At 44.0% G+C, this 18682-nt stretch overlaps 1 protein-coding gene across 2 annotated transcripts; it reads right to left on the reverse strand.

Annotated features, from left to right (window-relative positions):
• Positions 1-4843: 4843 nt before the first annotated feature.
• LOC134396762 (uncharacterized) lies at positions 4844-14443 on the reverse strand. 2 transcript variants are annotated; one of them, XM_063123324.1, is made up of 5 exons: positions 14340-14443; positions 12478-12564; positions 9204-9322; positions 5776-5832; positions 4844-5018 (listed from the first exon to the last, which is right to left on the reverse strand). In XM_063123324.1, exons 2-5 carry the CDS (start codon positions 12494-12496, stop codon positions 4977-4979), a joined length of 237 nt encoding a protein of 78 aa, XP_062979394.1. In that variant the 5' UTR covers positions 12497-12564; positions 14340-14443; the 3' UTR covers positions 4844-4976. The 2 variants fall into 2 exon arrangements, with proteins under 2 accessions (XP_062979394.1, XP_062979395.1); XM_063123325.1 differs by having other exon boundaries at positions 9213-9322; positions 14340-14437.
• Between the last annotated feature and the right edge of the window lie 4239 nt (positions 14444-18682).

Raw genomic sequence — 18682 nt, forward strand, 5'->3', positions numbered from 1 at the left:
AATGCACACATACAGCTTCTGCACAGCGGGCAAGTAGTGGTACGTATGACGTTCTGTGCAATATACTGGATAATCCCTATAGCTCTGCAAGCTTTCTACCTTCATAGCTGTTTTTCTTTATTGAGTTGGTTCACCTGAAAAATCTATTTACTATCATTACAGTGGAGGGAGATGGTTGACTGCCTGGCCTCCTCACCCTCTTTCTAAACTTGCACGGGTGCTCAGCTTGCCTGTCTGCTTAGCTTTCCTTTCATTTCTACAGTTACGATTCATTTCCCTGGTTAAATGTCATTTCTTCAAGACTGAAACAGTACTTTCTGTTTTGAGGGAAGAGGATATAAAAGAGTGAGAGAGCCAGAGACGGGAGAGCAGGAAAAGCTGAGACCATGGGGAAGGAGGAGCTGGAATAACGTAAATGCAACTAGGGTAAAAGAACTTGTGTTTTGCAACTTTCATTTTGTTTTAATGCATTTAATGTCAGCTCTGTTGACTAAATATCTTTACTTGTAATTAGGTAGGTGGCAGGCTTTTCTACCTGCAACCTATTTAACTCTTCTAACTATTCCAAAATACAGAAAAGCGTTTACACTGGCTAAGTTCAATGTGCTTCCCTCTGCACTTTTGGAGGGTAGATACAATAGTATTCCACATTCTGAGCGCTTCTGCCCCTGTAAAGCTGGCATGATAGAGACTGTGGGCCATGTACTGCTTTATTGTTCCTTTTATTGTGATTTCCATAATATTTTCATTACCCCTGTCTTAAAAGGAATACCTGGGAGATCTGATGTGTTTTATATAGATTATCTCCTGGCCGACCAGAATTCTCAGATATCCTCCAAGGTGGCTAGATTCTGTGCTGCTGCAATTGCTTGTCGGCCTGGGATGATACCATCTGACTGTGAGAATGTTGTAATTTCTTAAACTTTATATTATTACGAGTGGGACATGCACAATGTACAATTTAATTAAATGCTTATCTACTTGTACTTTTAATTATTACCTTTTTATATTATTATATTAATAGCCCCATCTTACTTTGCTGGCCCTGGGAATATTATTGTGTTTACAGTGCTGTGCTGTTTTGCTGGTCTTGTGACCGAAATAAATTTTATATTACATTACTTGTAATTTGGTTATTTTATTATTCTAGTAAACACGTTGAACTTAAAAGTGTCTGGAGTCTCACTCACCTCACCTCTACAGCCTACGTTATCACAGGTGTGTGCGGCACATTTCATTAGGGTGTGCACTCAGGGAATTTTATTTATTTAATTTTGAAGGACATTATTTTTATTCATTTATTTATTAAATGCTGTAGACACTGATGCCCTATTCCGTGTTCAGCCTGCATGACCACGGGAGGGCCATTGCAGGGGGGGGCGGAGGGATGAGGAGAAACTCCTCAATCCCCAGCATTGGTGGAGTTTTGTGGTGACACTGGCCGGAAGAGGATCCTATGAGGTGATATTAGCCTTCGGGGGCTCTCCTCCTGGCCTCTTTGAAATGAGGGTCCTGGCAGAGAGGTTCCCAGCACAGCAATTTGTATTTGCTCCTGCTGCTGGGAGAAACGGCACACTGTTGTGGGGGGGGGCAACAGAGCAGCCATAGGGCCATTTCCACTGCATCTAGAACCCCCTATGGATCCTCAATTTGACACTTATTGCTTAAGACATTAGGGTGTGCCTGGGCACACCCCTTGCATGTGCCTATGTACATTATTGGGAAGGAAGGAAGGTGGGACTCTTAAGGAGGCAAAAGATCCTAAAGAGGGTCCAGGTCATAGAAGGCTCCCTGACACCCTCCCATACTGGATCCAAATGGCACCTAAAATCTTATTAACAACATACGCATACACATGTCTACTCTGAATTATGGGATTTACTCCCAAATAAAAAACCATACAGGATTGCAGTGTGAGCTTGATTGTGTATTTAAGATATTTAAGGAATCCTATAGCCCCCTTAAAAAAAAAACCTTTCATTTTTATTTATTTTATTTTTATTTTGTATTCCATTTTACACACACACGAGCTATTCTGGCAGTGCCTGATGTATAATATTCCTGTTATTAAGCCTCTTTGCATGCTGTTTACAGAGCACACTTTTAAAGTATCACTTAGAATGAAGCGTGATGTAACTTGGGTGGCTGTGAGCTTTTCTGTCCAGAGCCAATAAAATGTATTACTCCTAAAGAAAACCTCTGTGTTATAATACTGTTATATAAATGTGAGTAGATGCATGTAAACAAGGTACCTCTTAATTAATTATTGCAGGGACTGCTACTCTTGGCTGTTTCTTTCTTCTCTCTCTCTCTACTCCACATTTAGTGCCTTATGTAACACAGGCATGTGGTTTATATACTGATTCTTTTCTGTAAAGGCTGTATTGTCACGTTGCTCTAGGGGAGAATAAAATACGTTTGAATGTTACGTGATCTCATCAGCATATTAGGCAATGAGCTCTCTTCAGATCGTGAAAGGAATTGGTCCCCTTTCCAAAGCAGATACTTTTAAGATTAATAATATGAATCCTATGCACCAACAGTGAACTCATTCTCCTGGTGGCAATCATTCTGTAGTCAAAAGGGCATCACCTAGGCACAAGAGAGATGTGTGGGAGTCACAAGTTTTGCAAAAGTAGATAGAAAGCTAGCTAGCTAGCTGAGGGGGACCCCCCCCCCAAAAAAACCCCAATGAGAGCATGCTTCATTGCTGGCTGACTATTGTAGGAGGGAGAAATGAAATCTGGGGGTGGGGGGAATGGAATGTTGTACACTGGGAGAGGCATGGCTGACTAGCTGTCACCCTGAACAAGAGCACTCCGCAGAAAATACAAGGCCTGGCAAAAGGCAGCCTTAATTCTACATTAAGGCATTTGGGACTAAGGATGCTGAAGAAATTTGGGACGGACTAAAATGAGTTCAGATTTCTAAGAATCCAAACCTGTGGTGTCTGTCGAGGACTGGCCTTCCCAAGCCATAAAGAGTCCGCGGACTTATTATTTTTTTACTTTCCTGAAATTTACGCAAATTCATTTGTAGGAAGATATGCCTGTTTCTGCGGAGTCATATGCCATGCTGGAAAATATACGTGGGGAAAAGTTGAATGGAATGGGGGACAATACACTAAATGTTACATCCTAGCATAAATTATGTTAATGGTTGCCAACTTTCTTATGGAATTATTTGCAAATTTTTCCGCATAATGTGAAAAATCGCATCAGTCTGTGAATGGACGTCAAAATAAATAACATTGTGCAATCCATGAATCACATACGGAATAGATTTCAGAAAATCAGGATATCCTTACTTGGCACCACTTTCTTTCCAAGTATGTGCCTTTAGTTACCTCCTGTAATGGCTGCTATTCATTCTTACGGGGGGTGGTGGAAATAAAACACTGTAGTAGTGGGTGGTGTTGGTGATGGTATGGAAGCTAGTTGTTCACCCACCCACTCCCGCCGCCGCCACACACACACACACACACACACACTCCCCTTAGCAAAAGTGTGTCTCAAAGGCACTAAGAACCACGCCAGCCTCTGTCTGGAATGCTCTGCCATCAGCTCCATTACCTGGCCACGCTACAATGTTGGTAAATGTGCACGATGTGTACAGAGTGTTCAGTGTACAATGTGTACAATGTGTACCGAGATGAAAGATAAAAATGTAGCCAACCATCGTTTCACCTCCAATCACATAACTACTGCAATAAAAAAAACTTAGTCAATGCCAGCAGCTTAACTCTATCTATTAAATGAATGTACATTGTGCAATCATGTGGCTTGCAGAGGGAAAGCTTTATGAGATGGAACATTTAGGTAAGCTGCAGCACATTAGCGGGACCAGCAGGGGGCAGTGCTATCTCAGTTTTATATACTGCTTCAGAGCTGCTTAAAGACATTTTTTGATAAAAGAGGCAGAGAAAAGTTTCCCCTTACTGCAACTGGGTATTCCACAACCACAACGCTATGAAGTTAATAATTATGAACATTTGCAAAGGCTAGGTGAAGGCATCAATGTTTACATATTCATTCTTGCCACAACAATACACAATACTAACAGTGAATATAGTATCCCAGAACACAGGTAGGAAACCTTTGGGAAGGACCATCGCTGAGTGGCAGAGCACATGTTTTGCTTGAAAAAGGTCCCAGGTTCAATCTCTGGGACTGGGAAAACTGAATGTAGACAATGCTGGCCTAGATGGATCAAGGATCTACCTCACTATAAGCCAGGTGAGATCTGGCTTATAGTGACAATAGATCCCGCTAATGTCCACTCAGAAAGGGGCACGTCTGAATCCATAAATTAATTGGGCTCCAAAGCAAGGTCCAGCTACAATACCCTGCAAATAGCTAACCCAAACACATGAATATATTAATGTATATATGCATATGCAACCCTTGTGTCTGTCAGTAGCCAGGGTCAGGTTCAAAACCTATGGCTTATTTCATTTCCTTCTTTTATATTTGGTTCTGGCTCAAACCTGGTCAGTTCTGGCTCAGCTTTGATGGATTTAAAAGTAGCTGAGACAAATTCCTGGAGGATAAGGCTACCCAAGACTACTAAACATGATGGCTAAATTCCCTCAAGTATCAGAGGCAGTTAGCCTATGTACACCAGTTGCTGGGGAACATGGGCGGGAGGGTGCTGTCGCACTCATGCCCTGCTGATGGGTTTCCTGTGGGCAGCTGGTCGGCCAATGCGTGAACAGAGTGCTGGACTAGATGCAAGCAAATCGCAACGTTTTCAAAAAGATAATGCTGAACATAAAGCATCAGTGAAAGAAACAAGACCTATTGCTTATGAAGGAAAAAAGTAAAACAAATATTGTGTTTTAATGTAAAACAAAATAAAGCTACTTTATTTTGGAGGAGCTAAACCCAGACACTTCATACTTCCCCTACAAATGCCCGGAAGGTCTCCTGAATGAGCTCAGCTGATGCTCCTGTACTATTTTGTAGGCTGTCCCAAAGTTAATCCTTCTCCTTCTTTTTCTTCTTGTCCCCACCGTGAGCCTGTGTGAGGAGAAAAGAGAATGTGAGTTGCAGCTGAGGAGGAGCATCTTCTCCAGTCAGTAGGACAACCATTTTCCAAAAAAGAAAAGGAAAGACACAGCTTCCATCTTTTTAAGTAGGAGAATGTTCACATCAGGTGAAGTTCTCACCATCGCTTCTGTGTCCTTCATAGGCAGAAGCTCGAAGGCGGCCTTCCCCAACATGGCACTCTCTGGAAGTTTGGGACCACAACTTCCACCAGCTCTGGCCAGCATGCTCAGTGATAAGGATTGAATGCTTCCCTTGCATATTCATGTTGTGCTACATCAAAGGGTGCCGTTGGATTGGGTAAGTTTAATACAAGATTGAGATTGTCACTGTTCTTGTGCATGTAGATCAAGTGAGAAACTGGATGTATTTTAGGGTAGCAGCCTTCCCCAACATGGTGCCGTCCAGATGTTTTGGACTACAATCCTTCAGTGGCAGTTGGTGGCCACTGTGGCAAGGGGGAGGAGGACAGGTCACTAGGAGTGGAACCAAGGGGTCACCAGGGATGGAACAGCCACATGGTGGAAGAAGCCAGTGTGTAGAAGAAAGTTTTTTTCTTTACACTTTTGGCCAGGGAAGGGGAGGTTGGGTGGGTGGGTGCTGAACACCCTGCCCTCTGATTGGCACCTCACCTGCAGCACCTGCCTGAAAAGAGCTACTACCTACTAACCAAAAGGAGAACACCTTCCTTCCCATTCAACCTACCAAGCCCCCATCAAACTCATATTACCTTTTCAGAATCACTGTCAGAGCTGCTACTGCTGCTGTCATCATCTTGTCCATCATGCTAGGGGGCAAAATGCAAGAGGTTATTCTAGTGGGAGACAGAACACAGAACTTGCCAGTCCACTTTTTGGGAAGGGCTGTGGCTCAGTGGTAGAGCACCTGCTTTGCATGCCAAAGGTCCCAAGTTCAATCTCAGGCAGCTCCAGGTAAGGCTAGAAAAACCTCTTGTCTGAAACCCTGGGAGAGCTGCTGCCAGTCTGTGCAGACAATCCTGAGGCTAGACAGGACAATGGTCTGGCTTGGCAAAAGGCAGCATCCTAGGATCTCAATCTAGAGTAGCCCCTAGGTGCTCAATGAAAGTTCCTTTCCCAGGACTTCCTCTTACTAGTGTCCCTTCCACCTGGTAATCAGTTTTCCTATACCTCTCCTTGTTCTTCTTCTCGGTCTATCACTTATATCCAATTGTAAGAGAGTTTCCACATGAGGCTTTTATCGTGTGCTCATGATTGCTCAGTCACAGTAGTTTGTGGGTCCTTTACGTGACTGTAGTTTGTGGGCCCTTCTTCCAAGGGCCCTCCCATGCTTTGCAACCATTACTGCAGTTTTCTTTCCCCTAATAATGAAAGTGTTGTATTATTTAGAAATGGCGGAATGAGAGTCTCCTGCAATGGCACAATTCCACTATACCACAGAGCCATCTAGTGGTTGCATAATGAAAGGCAACAAAAGAAAAATCCCAGAAAAAAAGTGCATGTAAAGGAGCCAATCTTAATCTCACAAAGAATCAGTAAGCAGAACCCTTGGTAAAGGTGAGAGATAAAAGCCTAATGTAGAAATGCCCTAAGCCACTCTGGCAGAGACCTGTTTATTTTATTCTTTGTGCACCACTTCGCTAAATTTTATCACAATAAATAGTTCATCACCATCATCAGGCAGGAAGGATAAGGGGACTACCTCTTGCTTCTTCCATGGCTGGTTCCCTACAGTGCTGTAGCAGAGGGGAAGTGTGCAGTCTGGAGGCATGGGCAGGAAGCAGAGCTCCAGCACTTTTTTTCAGAACAGGAGCGGTGGTGTCATATGCTGGAATATCAGGGGAATACATGGACCTGGCAAGCACTTTTCCTGTGTCTTTTTAAAATACACAGAGGTGCCTGTACTTTATGTCAACGAAATGTTAGAACCTAACCTGCCATCTGTCGCCAATGATTGGAAATGAACCTCTACAGCAATGTGAAATGACAGGTGGTGCACTAGATGACACGTTAACAATGCCCACATTTCTCTGACTGGCAATTGGTGGTTTCCTGGCTTTTGTGCATTTTTTTTTTTTTTTTTTTTTTTTTTTTGCACTTTAAAAGGTCGAAAGGCCTCTTTTAAGGCTGAGTTACCTAGCTGCAAGAGCTTTAAGCTAAAATATGCTGGCATTTGGGGGGATTTTGTCCCAGCTGCCGCCCCTTGCCTTTGGCCTTGCCCACTATTTATTTATTACATTTCTATACCGCGCAATAGCCGGAGCTCTCTGGGCGGTTCACAAAACTATTGGACTGCCTTCCCCCACTATTGGACTGCCTTCCCCCTAAGAACTTCTCCAAAATGGCATTCAGCCTTCTTAAGAACATAAGAAGAGCCCTGCTGGATCAGACCAATGGTCCATCTAGTCCAGCACTCTGTTCACACAGTGGCCAACCAGCTGTCGGCCAGGGACCCACAAGCAGGACATGGTGCAACAGCATCCTCCTACCATGTATCCTAGCAACTAGTGCATATAGGCTTAACTGCCTCTGCTACTTGAGGTTTCACATAGCCATCAGGGCTAGTAGCCATTGATAGCTTTCTCCTCCAGAAATTTATCCAACCCCCTTTGAAAGCCATCCAAGTTGGTGGCCATCACTACATCTTGTGGTAGCAAATTCCAGAGTAACTTTGTGCTGTGTGAAGAAGTCCTTCCTTTTATCTTCCCTGAATCTCCCACCAATCAGCTTCATGGGATGACCCCAGGTTCTAGTATTATGTGAGAGGTCTGACACCTCTGGCTGAAAGAGATTTGACACCCCTGTTTTATACTGTCCTTGGGAACGGTGACTACGGGATCCGTCACAATGCGCTCCCTCCAACATTTACCACAATGCTTTTGGTTTTCTAACATATGCTGCTTCTTTCTAGCAGCATATGCACCAGTAAGAAGAGAACGCCAGGATCACACTAAACATGGTTTGGCACACATTTTCTGACCTGGTAGATAAATGAAGGATAAGAATCGCTTGAGATTCTAAATCCCCAGCCATTTGCTATAGCTTACATAAAGGAAGAGCACTGACCACACCTTACAGGAGGAGAAACTAACAGAAACATGGCAACGCCACTGGGGCTGAATTAGCATCTTTTCTCCACACCTTCAACGTATGTCGACAGACACTGTGCTAGTTATATGCTGTGATGTGGGAACATGAAAGTGAATCCTGAGACCAATCTTCATGTCTTCATCACACTCTTATACTAGCTTGGAGGCTCATTCATAATGAACCCTTTGAAAAAAACGTTCCACGCCCATGCCTCTGTTTCCTGTACATTTCCCAAGAGAGTCTCTTTCTACCTCCCTGTTACATGCCCTGTTTCACATGCATTTTCCTAATTAAAGTTAACTCTAGTTAACCAAGTGGGCCCCAGGTTGACTCATGCATAGAACTAGAAGGAAACAGCCAGCAAACTTGACTGCTTTTTTTAAAAAAAAAGTTTTTAACAATGCAAGTGCTGAGTCATGCCCAAACTATCAGTGTGGCATGTAATACCTTGTAGACCCCCAGGGTGTGTGTGAATGACAGCATATATAAATTGGACTCATGGTTAGGTAAAGGGGTACCTCTTCTCCACTCAGACCTTGGGGCAAGCAAGACATCCCCAACTTTTTTTAAAAAAAAACTTCACCAAGCTTCTGTGCCAGTTTAGAAGCTCTTGTTGTCTGATGAAAACGCACCTGTTCTGTGATCATTTTCACTATTCCAAAAGGGCATCTCTGTCCACCAGGCATCCGTTGATTCCCCCACGCCACCTGGATTTACCACATTTGCACCCAGTGTCTGGTGTTGGAGGGCCCTGGGGCAAGACACCCTCAATGCCCCCCTCCCTCAGGGAGTCTATAGTTCCACCACCATTTCCACCAGCTGCTCTTGCTCCTCATCCTCTATCCCATCATTGCACTCCCACTTGTCTGCTAAGCAGGCAGAGAGCCAGTGAACAAGGGCGTGTTTTTACATCTACTGCCCCTCCTTACCACCGTGGTCTGAGCAAGTTTGTTCCTTTGGTTGCTGTGGAGCTACAGGGCCCCGTTATTCATCTCAGATTGTAGTTTTTAACAGGATATTGTTATATTTGATCTGAAAACCAGCTATCTGAGGAAGGAAAGTCACTTCTAATTCTCCATCCTCTTCTTACCTTTTTCTCCTTTTTCTCCTTTTTCTTCTTCTTGTCTTTTTTGTCTCCATCTTTACTATCCTTTCCCTTCTCCTTCTCCTCCTTCTTCTTCTCCTTCTCCTTCTCTTCTCTCCCAAACACTAAGAATGGCAACAAGAAGTGAGAAGTCACAGAAAGAGAGGCAGGTGTGCTGTCACATTTCCAAAAGAGGGCAGGGGAGGGGATATCCATCAGCTTCCCTGGCTTTTCCCAACTAAGGAAACACTGAAGCTCTATTGCAATAGTGGCGAAGGATGGTGGCCATTTCTGCCCAGTGTACCACATGCCAAGTCCGAAGTAGAGAACAGGTTACATATGCAGCCCCCACATTCGGGCATTTGGTGTAGATTCACTGAACCGAGGAATGGGAAGCGGCACAGCACATAGGGCCAGCTCAAGACATTTTGCTGCCTGAGGTCAAGGATAAGATCACATTCTTGCCAGTGGTGTAGTATTGAATTTGGAAGTGCAGGCACTCATCATGATGCTCTCCACAGCCACGCCCCCAGGGAAAGTCCAAAGATTTAGGCAGCTGCGTTGATCCATATCAACAAACCAGTTCTAGTACTTTTCTTCTCCTCCAGGAGCCAGTCTTTTGAAATGATAATGGGTCTTAATTGTTGATGCAAGACCAAGCTACTCAAAAGATACTTTGCATTACAACAAGAATAGCTCAAAACAATAGATTGTTGCTAGGAAAATTCATTCTCCCCATCTACAGTGAGGATTGCAGCTAAACTGGGAAGAAATGGGGAAACCTTGGGGGCAGGGGAGCAGATGAAAAAAACATCCCTGCTTAAAAAAAAAAAATGTTAACCTGCTGATGCTGTGTCCCTGGGAGCCCTGATGCCAGTCCATTCAACATAAAATTGCCAACCGGACTAGCAATTGAATTTTACTTTTTCCAACCCAGCTGAGGGCAGCGGCTAGTTCAGGAAGCCTGCTTGAAACACACAGCAGGGTCACTGCTGCTCCCCAGCCATAGCATTGGCCGCCAGAGGGGGCTGCCTCACTCTGCTCATGGTAGGGCCAGCCCTGAAATTAGCATAGGAGAGACCTGCAGCAATGCAGGCCTGCCTGACTCAGTGCTGTAGGCAGCCTCACAGGCCCTTATCTTCCAATCTAGGTGTGCCGCAATCTCCTGTTGCAGCTGCCACAACTTGGCCGCCCATGCTCTGTTTAGCCCACCGGAAGGGAAAGCAAACAACAGCATGGCCAAACATCTTACCAGAAACAAATTTCACCCTCTGGTTTATTCTGTTATTAAGTTGATAATTGTCTTTGATAGCCTCAGAACAGGAGAAGTGAGAAGGAATGTGGAAGAAGGGAAGTTAACCGTTAGCTCTTGGCTACAAGAGAAAGGAGGGTGGGCCAGGTGTCTTCTTCTACGGAGGACAGTCCTGTATTCAAAGGACTTCCAGAGGACCATCCTCTATTTGAAGGGCTGTCCTGTCCAATTCCAGGTTAAAGATAAAGAACTATAAGAAGGGTGGCCCAGCAACAGTGAGCACCCAGGCAGCAGGTGGAACAGGCAGGGATGCAGGCCACTTGGTCAATGTCTTCTCCGCTATGGTGACATCTACTGTATTATTATTATTATTATTATTATTATTATTATTATTATTATTATTATTTATTATTATTACATAACAACAATGACTTCTAAATTTCGATATACACATATAAATTAGTATGCACAAATTTTGTGAAAATTGCTTTCCTCTTGTGTCCAGAGCCAAGTTAACTGGATCCCTGGACAAGAGACTCTTTTCAGGGAGTGGGGTACATTGCTACAATATTTTGACACCATCTCCATTTGTTAATGCATAAAGCTGAAAGGGGTAAAAGGGCAAGAGGTGTGTCAGATTCCGAGCCTGTACTTCATGGCATCCAAATATATGCCATTCTAGCACTGAACTAAATCTTCCAAATCTGCAGTCCTATGCAGAGTACACAACAGGGCTTCCTTCTGAGTAAATGTGGATAGGATTGCACTGAGGACGTTTTAGTTGAGACATTTTGGGCTGTCTTGATGAAGGTTCATTGGCGCCGCAAGCCCCCCAAATCCCACAGTTTCGCTCCTGCAGGGTAGCACCACGTTACCCCCATGCCAAGGATCAAGTGTGAGGTTTACATAGACGATGTGGGGGGAGCTGCCACCCATCCCTCCCTGGCTATTCCCCCCTTACCTCGCAGGGATGGAAGCCAAGAGAAGGGAGAACTTCTCTCCCTCCCCCTCTAGCAAAAGAGAGACTCTTCTTCACCCGAAGGCAGCACAGGGGTGTTCCGGTGGTCATTCAACTAGCCGGCCCACCACCTCCCCTCCCCTTTGCCTGGGCAGATGGAGGCCAATCAGGGGTCACCATCTGCCCACCCAGGAGCATGGCGATGGACAGCAATGCGCTGTCCTCACCTCGCTCCAGACAAAAAAGTCAGGGTAAGCACCCAACCTTTTAGCTTCAGAGCTATGGGGGTGGGGGAGCCCCAGGATGCCTGTGCGGTAGCTTCTGCATCATATAATTGACGCCGCACCACCGCACACCCACCCCGGGGCTTTCATCATGTATAGACAGCCCCTTGATTTTTGATGGAAGACCAGATGTTCATTTCTTCCTCTTCTCCTTACTCGCTTGAAATTGAATAGTAGGGTGATCAATACTTAATCTTACTCATTAATTGCTGAGGACTAGTCTAATGATTGACCTTGTCTCAATTCCCAAAGGGAGTAGCATCCTTATTCTAGAAGTGCACTATCCTGATTTGAGGAGACTAACCGTCTTCCAGAAGTAGCTTTTTTGACAAATAATTTGGGAAGAGTATACAAACTAGAATACCGATAGGAAAACAGGGAGACATTGATGTTGAATGCACAAGCAATGTGGAACAAAGGAGGAATTTTGACTGCAAAGGTGACTGGGAGGTTTTGGTATAAACATGTGTGGGTCTCCCAGGTTTAGGCATTACAGAAACAGGTGAGTAATTGAGGAATTCAGTATTGGAACTCCCGCTGAATTTCAGGACCATTTCTGCTGTTGACTGATATGTGATCAGATGGATGGTTGTTTAGCGATGCCAAAACACCATGGATATATCCATGCAGAGTTAAAGGTACATAATGCTGAAGCAAGTGGAATTTGGTGTTGATGATATGAGAGAAAGAGATTTTCCTATGTCAACATCTAATTTGAAACAAAAACAAGAGTGGGGTTTTTTGGGGGGTGGGTGGGGGGTGGAATGCAAAGCAAAAGCGACTCACCTTTTAAGATTGAAGACATCCTGCAGTCGTGAAACAGTTGTTGCCTGGAAATTTAGAGTGTGTTGTTACTATTTGGATTGGAGATTCCTAGGCCAATACAATGCAAGTTAGCTGCATGTGAGCAGAAATGGTAGCAGCTAATTGGGGTAGAATGTGTGAAAAGGACATTCTGTATTATTTTTCTGCTGACATCCCTGCCATGATGCCTGAGTCACTGAATTTTGAACCACCTGACTTTGTGAGACTTTCTTTTGGAGGGTAAGTCATGATCCGCCTCAGCGATTTCCAAACCCGGGCAAAAGAATCTGGTTTTGCCTGTTGTCATTTGGCCTCGCCCACCTTCAGCACGATAACCAACAAGCAAATACACAGGAGGCTCAAGTGGGACAAATCAGCAGTGCTAATTTTTGTACATCCCCACTCCACCAACAAAAGCACCACAGATCAAATCAGCCCCCGCCCCCAGCAAAAAAAAAACCCGAGTATAAAAGCTCACCTGGACAATTTTATGCAGCTCCACTGTCACTGCCCCCCACTTTAGGCAGCCATCTGCATTACTTCTATTGTGAAGCACACAATGAACGCTTCTCTTCTCCCCTGTCTCACCCACATCCCATGCTTTTCAACAGTTTCTACTTTCCCTGCTACCTCTGAGCAAACAACCACCCTTTGCCAACCCTGATCAAACAAAAGCAAAAGCTGCTTCAGGGGGAGAAACGCTGTTCCACCAAGGGTGAGCTATTCCACTTGCTCCCCCACCCCACCTGGAGACTTTAAAAGCAAGGCTGGAGCTGAAGGTTGGGAGGTGCTGCTTCAGAGGGAGAAACATTCCAAGTTGTATTTTTCCTTATCTGCTCTGTTTTGCGTAACCTTGTATTTAGTATACTTTTGAATATTATTGTGATAGTGTTGAATAGTATATTGTTAAATATTGTTGTAGTTTTAATTTTTGTAAACCGCCCAGAGAGCTTTGACTATGGGGTGGTATAAAAATGCAATAAATGAAAAATGAAATGAAAGAAAAGCAAAAAGAAAATGCTCTGAGCATGCGCTGCTTTGTATTTTTAAACTCACTTCAATCACAGCACTGCAGCAATAAAATGGAGTTGGCTTCTGCTGGCCCGATGCTGAGCACACCGTCTTGGGAATAAGCCCCATTTTGGAACCGAAAAGAGTAACGTTTTTAATGCAAAAAGAATAAAACGTGTAATGGTGATCATGCAAATGCACATGCAGGGGCCAACTGAGACCATCACTACTCACTTCAAACCTAGTCAGCCCTGAGTAGGGTTGGAGTTAAAAATTGTGTTGGTCTCAGTTGGCCCCTGCATGCAGATGCAGATGCAGGTGCTAGTGCTGGGCCTGCTTGCCATGGTGCCCTCACCTGCCTCTCTCCAGGCAGTCATTTGGGAGGCTGTGGGGCCTTGACTGTAGCTACACCATGGAAAGCTGGGATGGGGAAACTTATGTCCCTGTTGTTGGCATTCAACTGGCTAAGGCTGTTGGGAACTGCAGTCCGGCAACATCTGGAGGGCCAAAAATTGCCCAGCCCTGCTCCAGAGCCCATTCACAATGCTGCCTGTGCTGATTTGCCTCATGCACACTTGACAAGCCCTAACATTTAATCCTCCCAAGGAGTGAGGTGGGGCTCTGGTGAAGTCTTAATCCATTGCTGAAGCAGCAGCACTTTCCCCTGCTTAACTCAAAGCAAAACATCCAGATCCCAGTCTGGTAAATCATACGTAATGCACGCAGCCCAGAATCCCAGGTCCAGAGACCACCCTCCAAGATAAGACAACGTCCTCTACAACCACATTAAATTCTCTTAAGAGGAGAAAGTGATTAAAGGAAAGAAACCTCACCCGGTAGCCTTCCGAATGTTCTCTTGAGTCCTGACAGATAGAAATGCAGCTGTTTAGTACTTCCTTGTCAGTTGTGCTGTGTCTCCTCCCTCATAATGCCCTAGAAGAGATGAAAAACTGGTTCCATCCAGCACCCGGCTGAAGGAGTGTGCTTCGGGTATATGCAATCTTTGCTCAGGTGAACCTTGATCCTTAATCCTGACTAACTCTGCTAGGAAGTCCTGGTTCAAAGCAATTAGGCAGGCCTGTGGCTCAGCTGATATATCTCGCCCTCTCTTTCCCCACACTAGGAACCAAGCCACTTAGGTACACAGACGGTTAATAACAGGGCTTATGCTATTGGCATAAACAACTGCCAATAGCATAAGATGGTGCAAAGGGTTTCTCTTAAGTGGAGCAGTAGCTTTTGGTATTTCTCATAATAATAAATTAATGGTTTTCGGTTTTTTATGACCCCCCAAAACCAGCTATCTGAGTCAGTGTCCTAATTCTGCTAGCCCTTGTCTTGACTCAAAACTTGGATTATGGTTTAATTTGCTTTTAACTGTGTATATTTATTGTTTTATACTGTATGTTTTTATCTGTACGCTGCCCTGAGATCTTAGTGATATAGGGCGGGATATAAATATTTTAAATAAATAAAATAAATAAATAAAATTGGCTCAATGTTTACCAAGTAATACTTCATCAGCCATGTGCCGACAGCATCATAATGTCCCTTTCTTTTTGAATGGTCATTTAAACAACACAGCATTGTCTTGTTTCCCTCTCAATCTAGAATCATAGAGTTGGAAGGGCCCTTGGTGACCATTTAATCCGACCGCTTCCTTAGTGCAGAGATCTTGCAGCTCCAGCAGCGTTCCCAACTTGCTGCCCTCCACATGTTTTGGACTTCAGCTTCCATTAGCCCCAGCCAAGATGGCCAATGGTCAGGAGTTGTAGTCCCAAACATTTGGATGGAACCAGGTTAGGAAAAGCTGAACTAAAGAATTTCTAACAGATGGCCAGCCAGATTCAGCTTAAATGCCCCATCCAAGGAAGAGGCACCTCAACCTTGCATGATAGCTGTTTTCAAGCACCTTGGATAGTTCCTTTAGAGTTCTGACTGAAACCTGGAGCAATTTACCACTCCACTGACATCAGAGACACCAGCCTCCACTGATATTAAGGGTTTCTCCGCCCTTCATCTTATTTTATATGACCCAAAGTTAACTTAGTACTATCCAAACAACCACCTTACTGTCATCTTAAAGTCACTCTCCCCTCACCCCCTTCTAAAATAACTGAGTAATTGCAAGAACAGAAATATACCATGTTGGGAAATTCTGGAAGATTATCAACTTGCCTTCAAGCCTTGTGCCTTAAGGATTTGTTCTGTTCTAAGATTTCAGACAATGAACTGCTAACAAAATGTCAACTGACAAAATGCAAATTCAGCTGTTCTAAGTGGTAACACAGTGACCCATCTTGCACAATAAAAAAGGCACTGTGGCTTATTTAAATTGGTGGTGCTTACTGGGTGCCATCAGCCATGGCTTGTTGTTTGTCTGAACTTGAGCAGCATGGCTTGTTTGAGGGGAAAACAGCCCTCAAATAACCACAGCCTTGGTAGATCATACGAATGGACCCAGTGTGTGGTGAAGGAGTTGGTCTGTTATTTATTGCACTCTACATAGGGAGCACCAGGAGAGAGACTCTAGCTTATCCAGAATGTCTTGTCTACTTATCAAAAGCTTGATGCATTTTTACGGAGTGGAAAGGAAAGGTGCTTTACAGAAGGTTGCTTGGCTTCAGGTCACTGCTGCAAAACAATGAGAGAGGCGAGGGATTTATTAAAGCCAATGTTGTGGACCCCAATTCCTATATGCAATCACAGCATTTTATGATGTGTACTGCTTAGTCATACACCTATGCAATTGAGAGTTGTGGCCTACAGCAGAGATAAACCCAGCATTTATTAAGAACTACTAGATGGAACACTAGCGCAAACACACCTTTGTATACTGGACTTCACACATACCTGAACAGTCAGCAGGAAGGCAGCTATAATGAGAAATCCAATAGCCATCTGTCCCGTAAGAAGGTATTTTATCTGAACAGATTGCATTACAGACTGTTGAAGAAATCCTATTCGTTTATAGAGGAACCACGGGTCCTACTTTACAGTCCTCTATCAGAAGGAAGCTAATATTTGAAAGGTTGTCCAAACCAACTGTGCCACCAGGCTTTTATTGTGCAATCGTCAAGCCTCATTCAGGAAATGGTACAAGGGGTCCAGACATTGTCATCTTCCATTTGTAAGCTTCCTGTGTTTTTCCACTGCTTGATCGTATTTTCCCTTAACAGAAAAAAATCTGCTAAGCAGGAAAAATGGAAGCGCTGCACAATGCTTTCTGATTAGCAATGCTAGGAGCCTTCCCTTGAGAAGTATCCCAAGTTCAGTTTAAAGATAAAGAGCCATAAGAAGAGACGGAAGGCAGGGGCCTTGAAGATGACCATCAACAGTGAGCACCTGGGCAGCAGATGGAGCAAGGCACACAGGTCACCTGTCCAGTCTTCCTCCCTATGGTGAGATGGATTGGATTTAAATTAGAAATATTTGTTCCAAATTTGCACATATACAAATTTTATGCTAATCCATATTGTCGCATCTTGATTTTTGGCAACGTGTTTCCTCTTTTGTAAAAGCGCCCTCCCCTCCCCCATTCAGGGCAGGGAACTCCCAAGCATCCTGTGAAGAGCTGCCAAAGGATCTCTTCTCCAAACTGAGTGGATGGTCAAGAAAAATGTTTTTTGTGAACCGCCTAGAGAGCTTCAGCTATTAGGCAATATAGAACACACACACACACACACACACACACACACACACACACACACAGGCAGATGAGTCAATATAAGTGAAAAATGACACATAGTGGGCCAAAAATATATAACCATATATCAAATCTGATGGTGTCTAAATTGACTCACTGAACATTAGCTCAGGGTGTTTGATGAGTTAAGCATTATTATGAAAGGGATCAAAAATAAAAAAACAATTCTGTTTTCCATCATGTAATTTTATGGGACGGCCAAATTCAGAATACTCCACACAGTTCTGGGCATCCCGTTTCAAAACGGCTATGAGAGGAACACAAGGGTAAAGAACACAAGATCTTTTTTAAAAAAATGAGAAAGTATCATTGCCTCTTTTTTGTTTGTTTGATAACTTATCTGTAGTGCAGAATAGTTCTGCTCCATTAGGAAATAAGAGGCCTAGAGACATGCCATGGCACATTGATACCACTAGAAAGAAAAAGAAGAAAAATCCCCAAGGGGGCCTGGAAATAACTTGAACTGAAATTCTGCCATCATCTGTTCGATTCTAACATGGAATGCAGGAGACCCATGGACCACTCTCCAGGGGTGCACTGGCCGCTCACCACTGCCAAATTCCCCACTGTCTGTACTCTCTGCTCCCTTCCCTAGAGGCCCTGATACAGCTCCCTCTGTCCTGACCAATGCTAACAGCAAGGAAAGGTCAATCCACATGTGTGCATGGTGCACTTCCCGTACACCATGTGGGGCCAAAAAGATTGCAGGCCCAGACTGACTTCTTGGATCCTTGCTGTCTCTTCAAGAGTCTCTAGGCTATGTGGAGTAGGTTCCAATTGCTCTCCTCCTTTCACCTCCTAGTGCCCTAGGAAGCATCTCTGAAGTATCCTTAGAATTACTTGAAATGCCGCAACGGTCAAAACACTTTGGATGCTGTATGTTGCTTGCAGATTTTTTTTATATTACAAGTGATTTAAAACTTGTATTTAAACCCATTCCCCACTTTTTTTCTTCGGTTTTTTTTTGTAATTTAACAGTACTGCTCTCATCAGTTTTGTTAACAGTCATTGTCAATAAATAAGGATTTATATAGAAGCTCCCATTTTCTAAAAACAAATAAATAAAATTGCTCTGATCACAGAATCAATTTGTGGTGCATATGTATATTCTAGCCCCTCTCTTTATATGCCAACATAAAATGTAGGTAGCCAGACTATAATACATAAAATGGTTAGGCTGCAATCCTATGGTCCTGGGGAAGACATCCTTAGGATATTGTGGAAGCCTTGAGAGGGAGGGGGGTGTCTTTGCATTGTGGCAGCTGAGACCTCTGCCACCAATTGTTCCTCCACCAGTGCATGAATGGCAGCAGAGAGAGAAAGGGCCGTGTCAGAGATGCTTTCGATTCAAAGTTCCCTCATTTGCCCAGCATGCCCACCAGAAGGGGGAGAAACTGTGCCAGTCCTGGAGCTGGAGCAGTGATTTCCCCTTCCATCAGAACCAATGGGAAGAGAAAAATGCTGACAAGT

The sequence above is a fragment of the Elgaria multicarinata genome, chromosome 3 (assembly GCF_023053635.1).
Source record: "Elgaria multicarinata webbii isolate HBS135686 ecotype San Diego chromosome 3, rElgMul1.1.pri, whole genome shotgun sequence".
In the NCBI taxonomy this organism is placed as follows: Eukaryota; Metazoa; Chordata; class Lepidosauria; order Squamata; family Anguidae; genus Elgaria; species Elgaria multicarinata.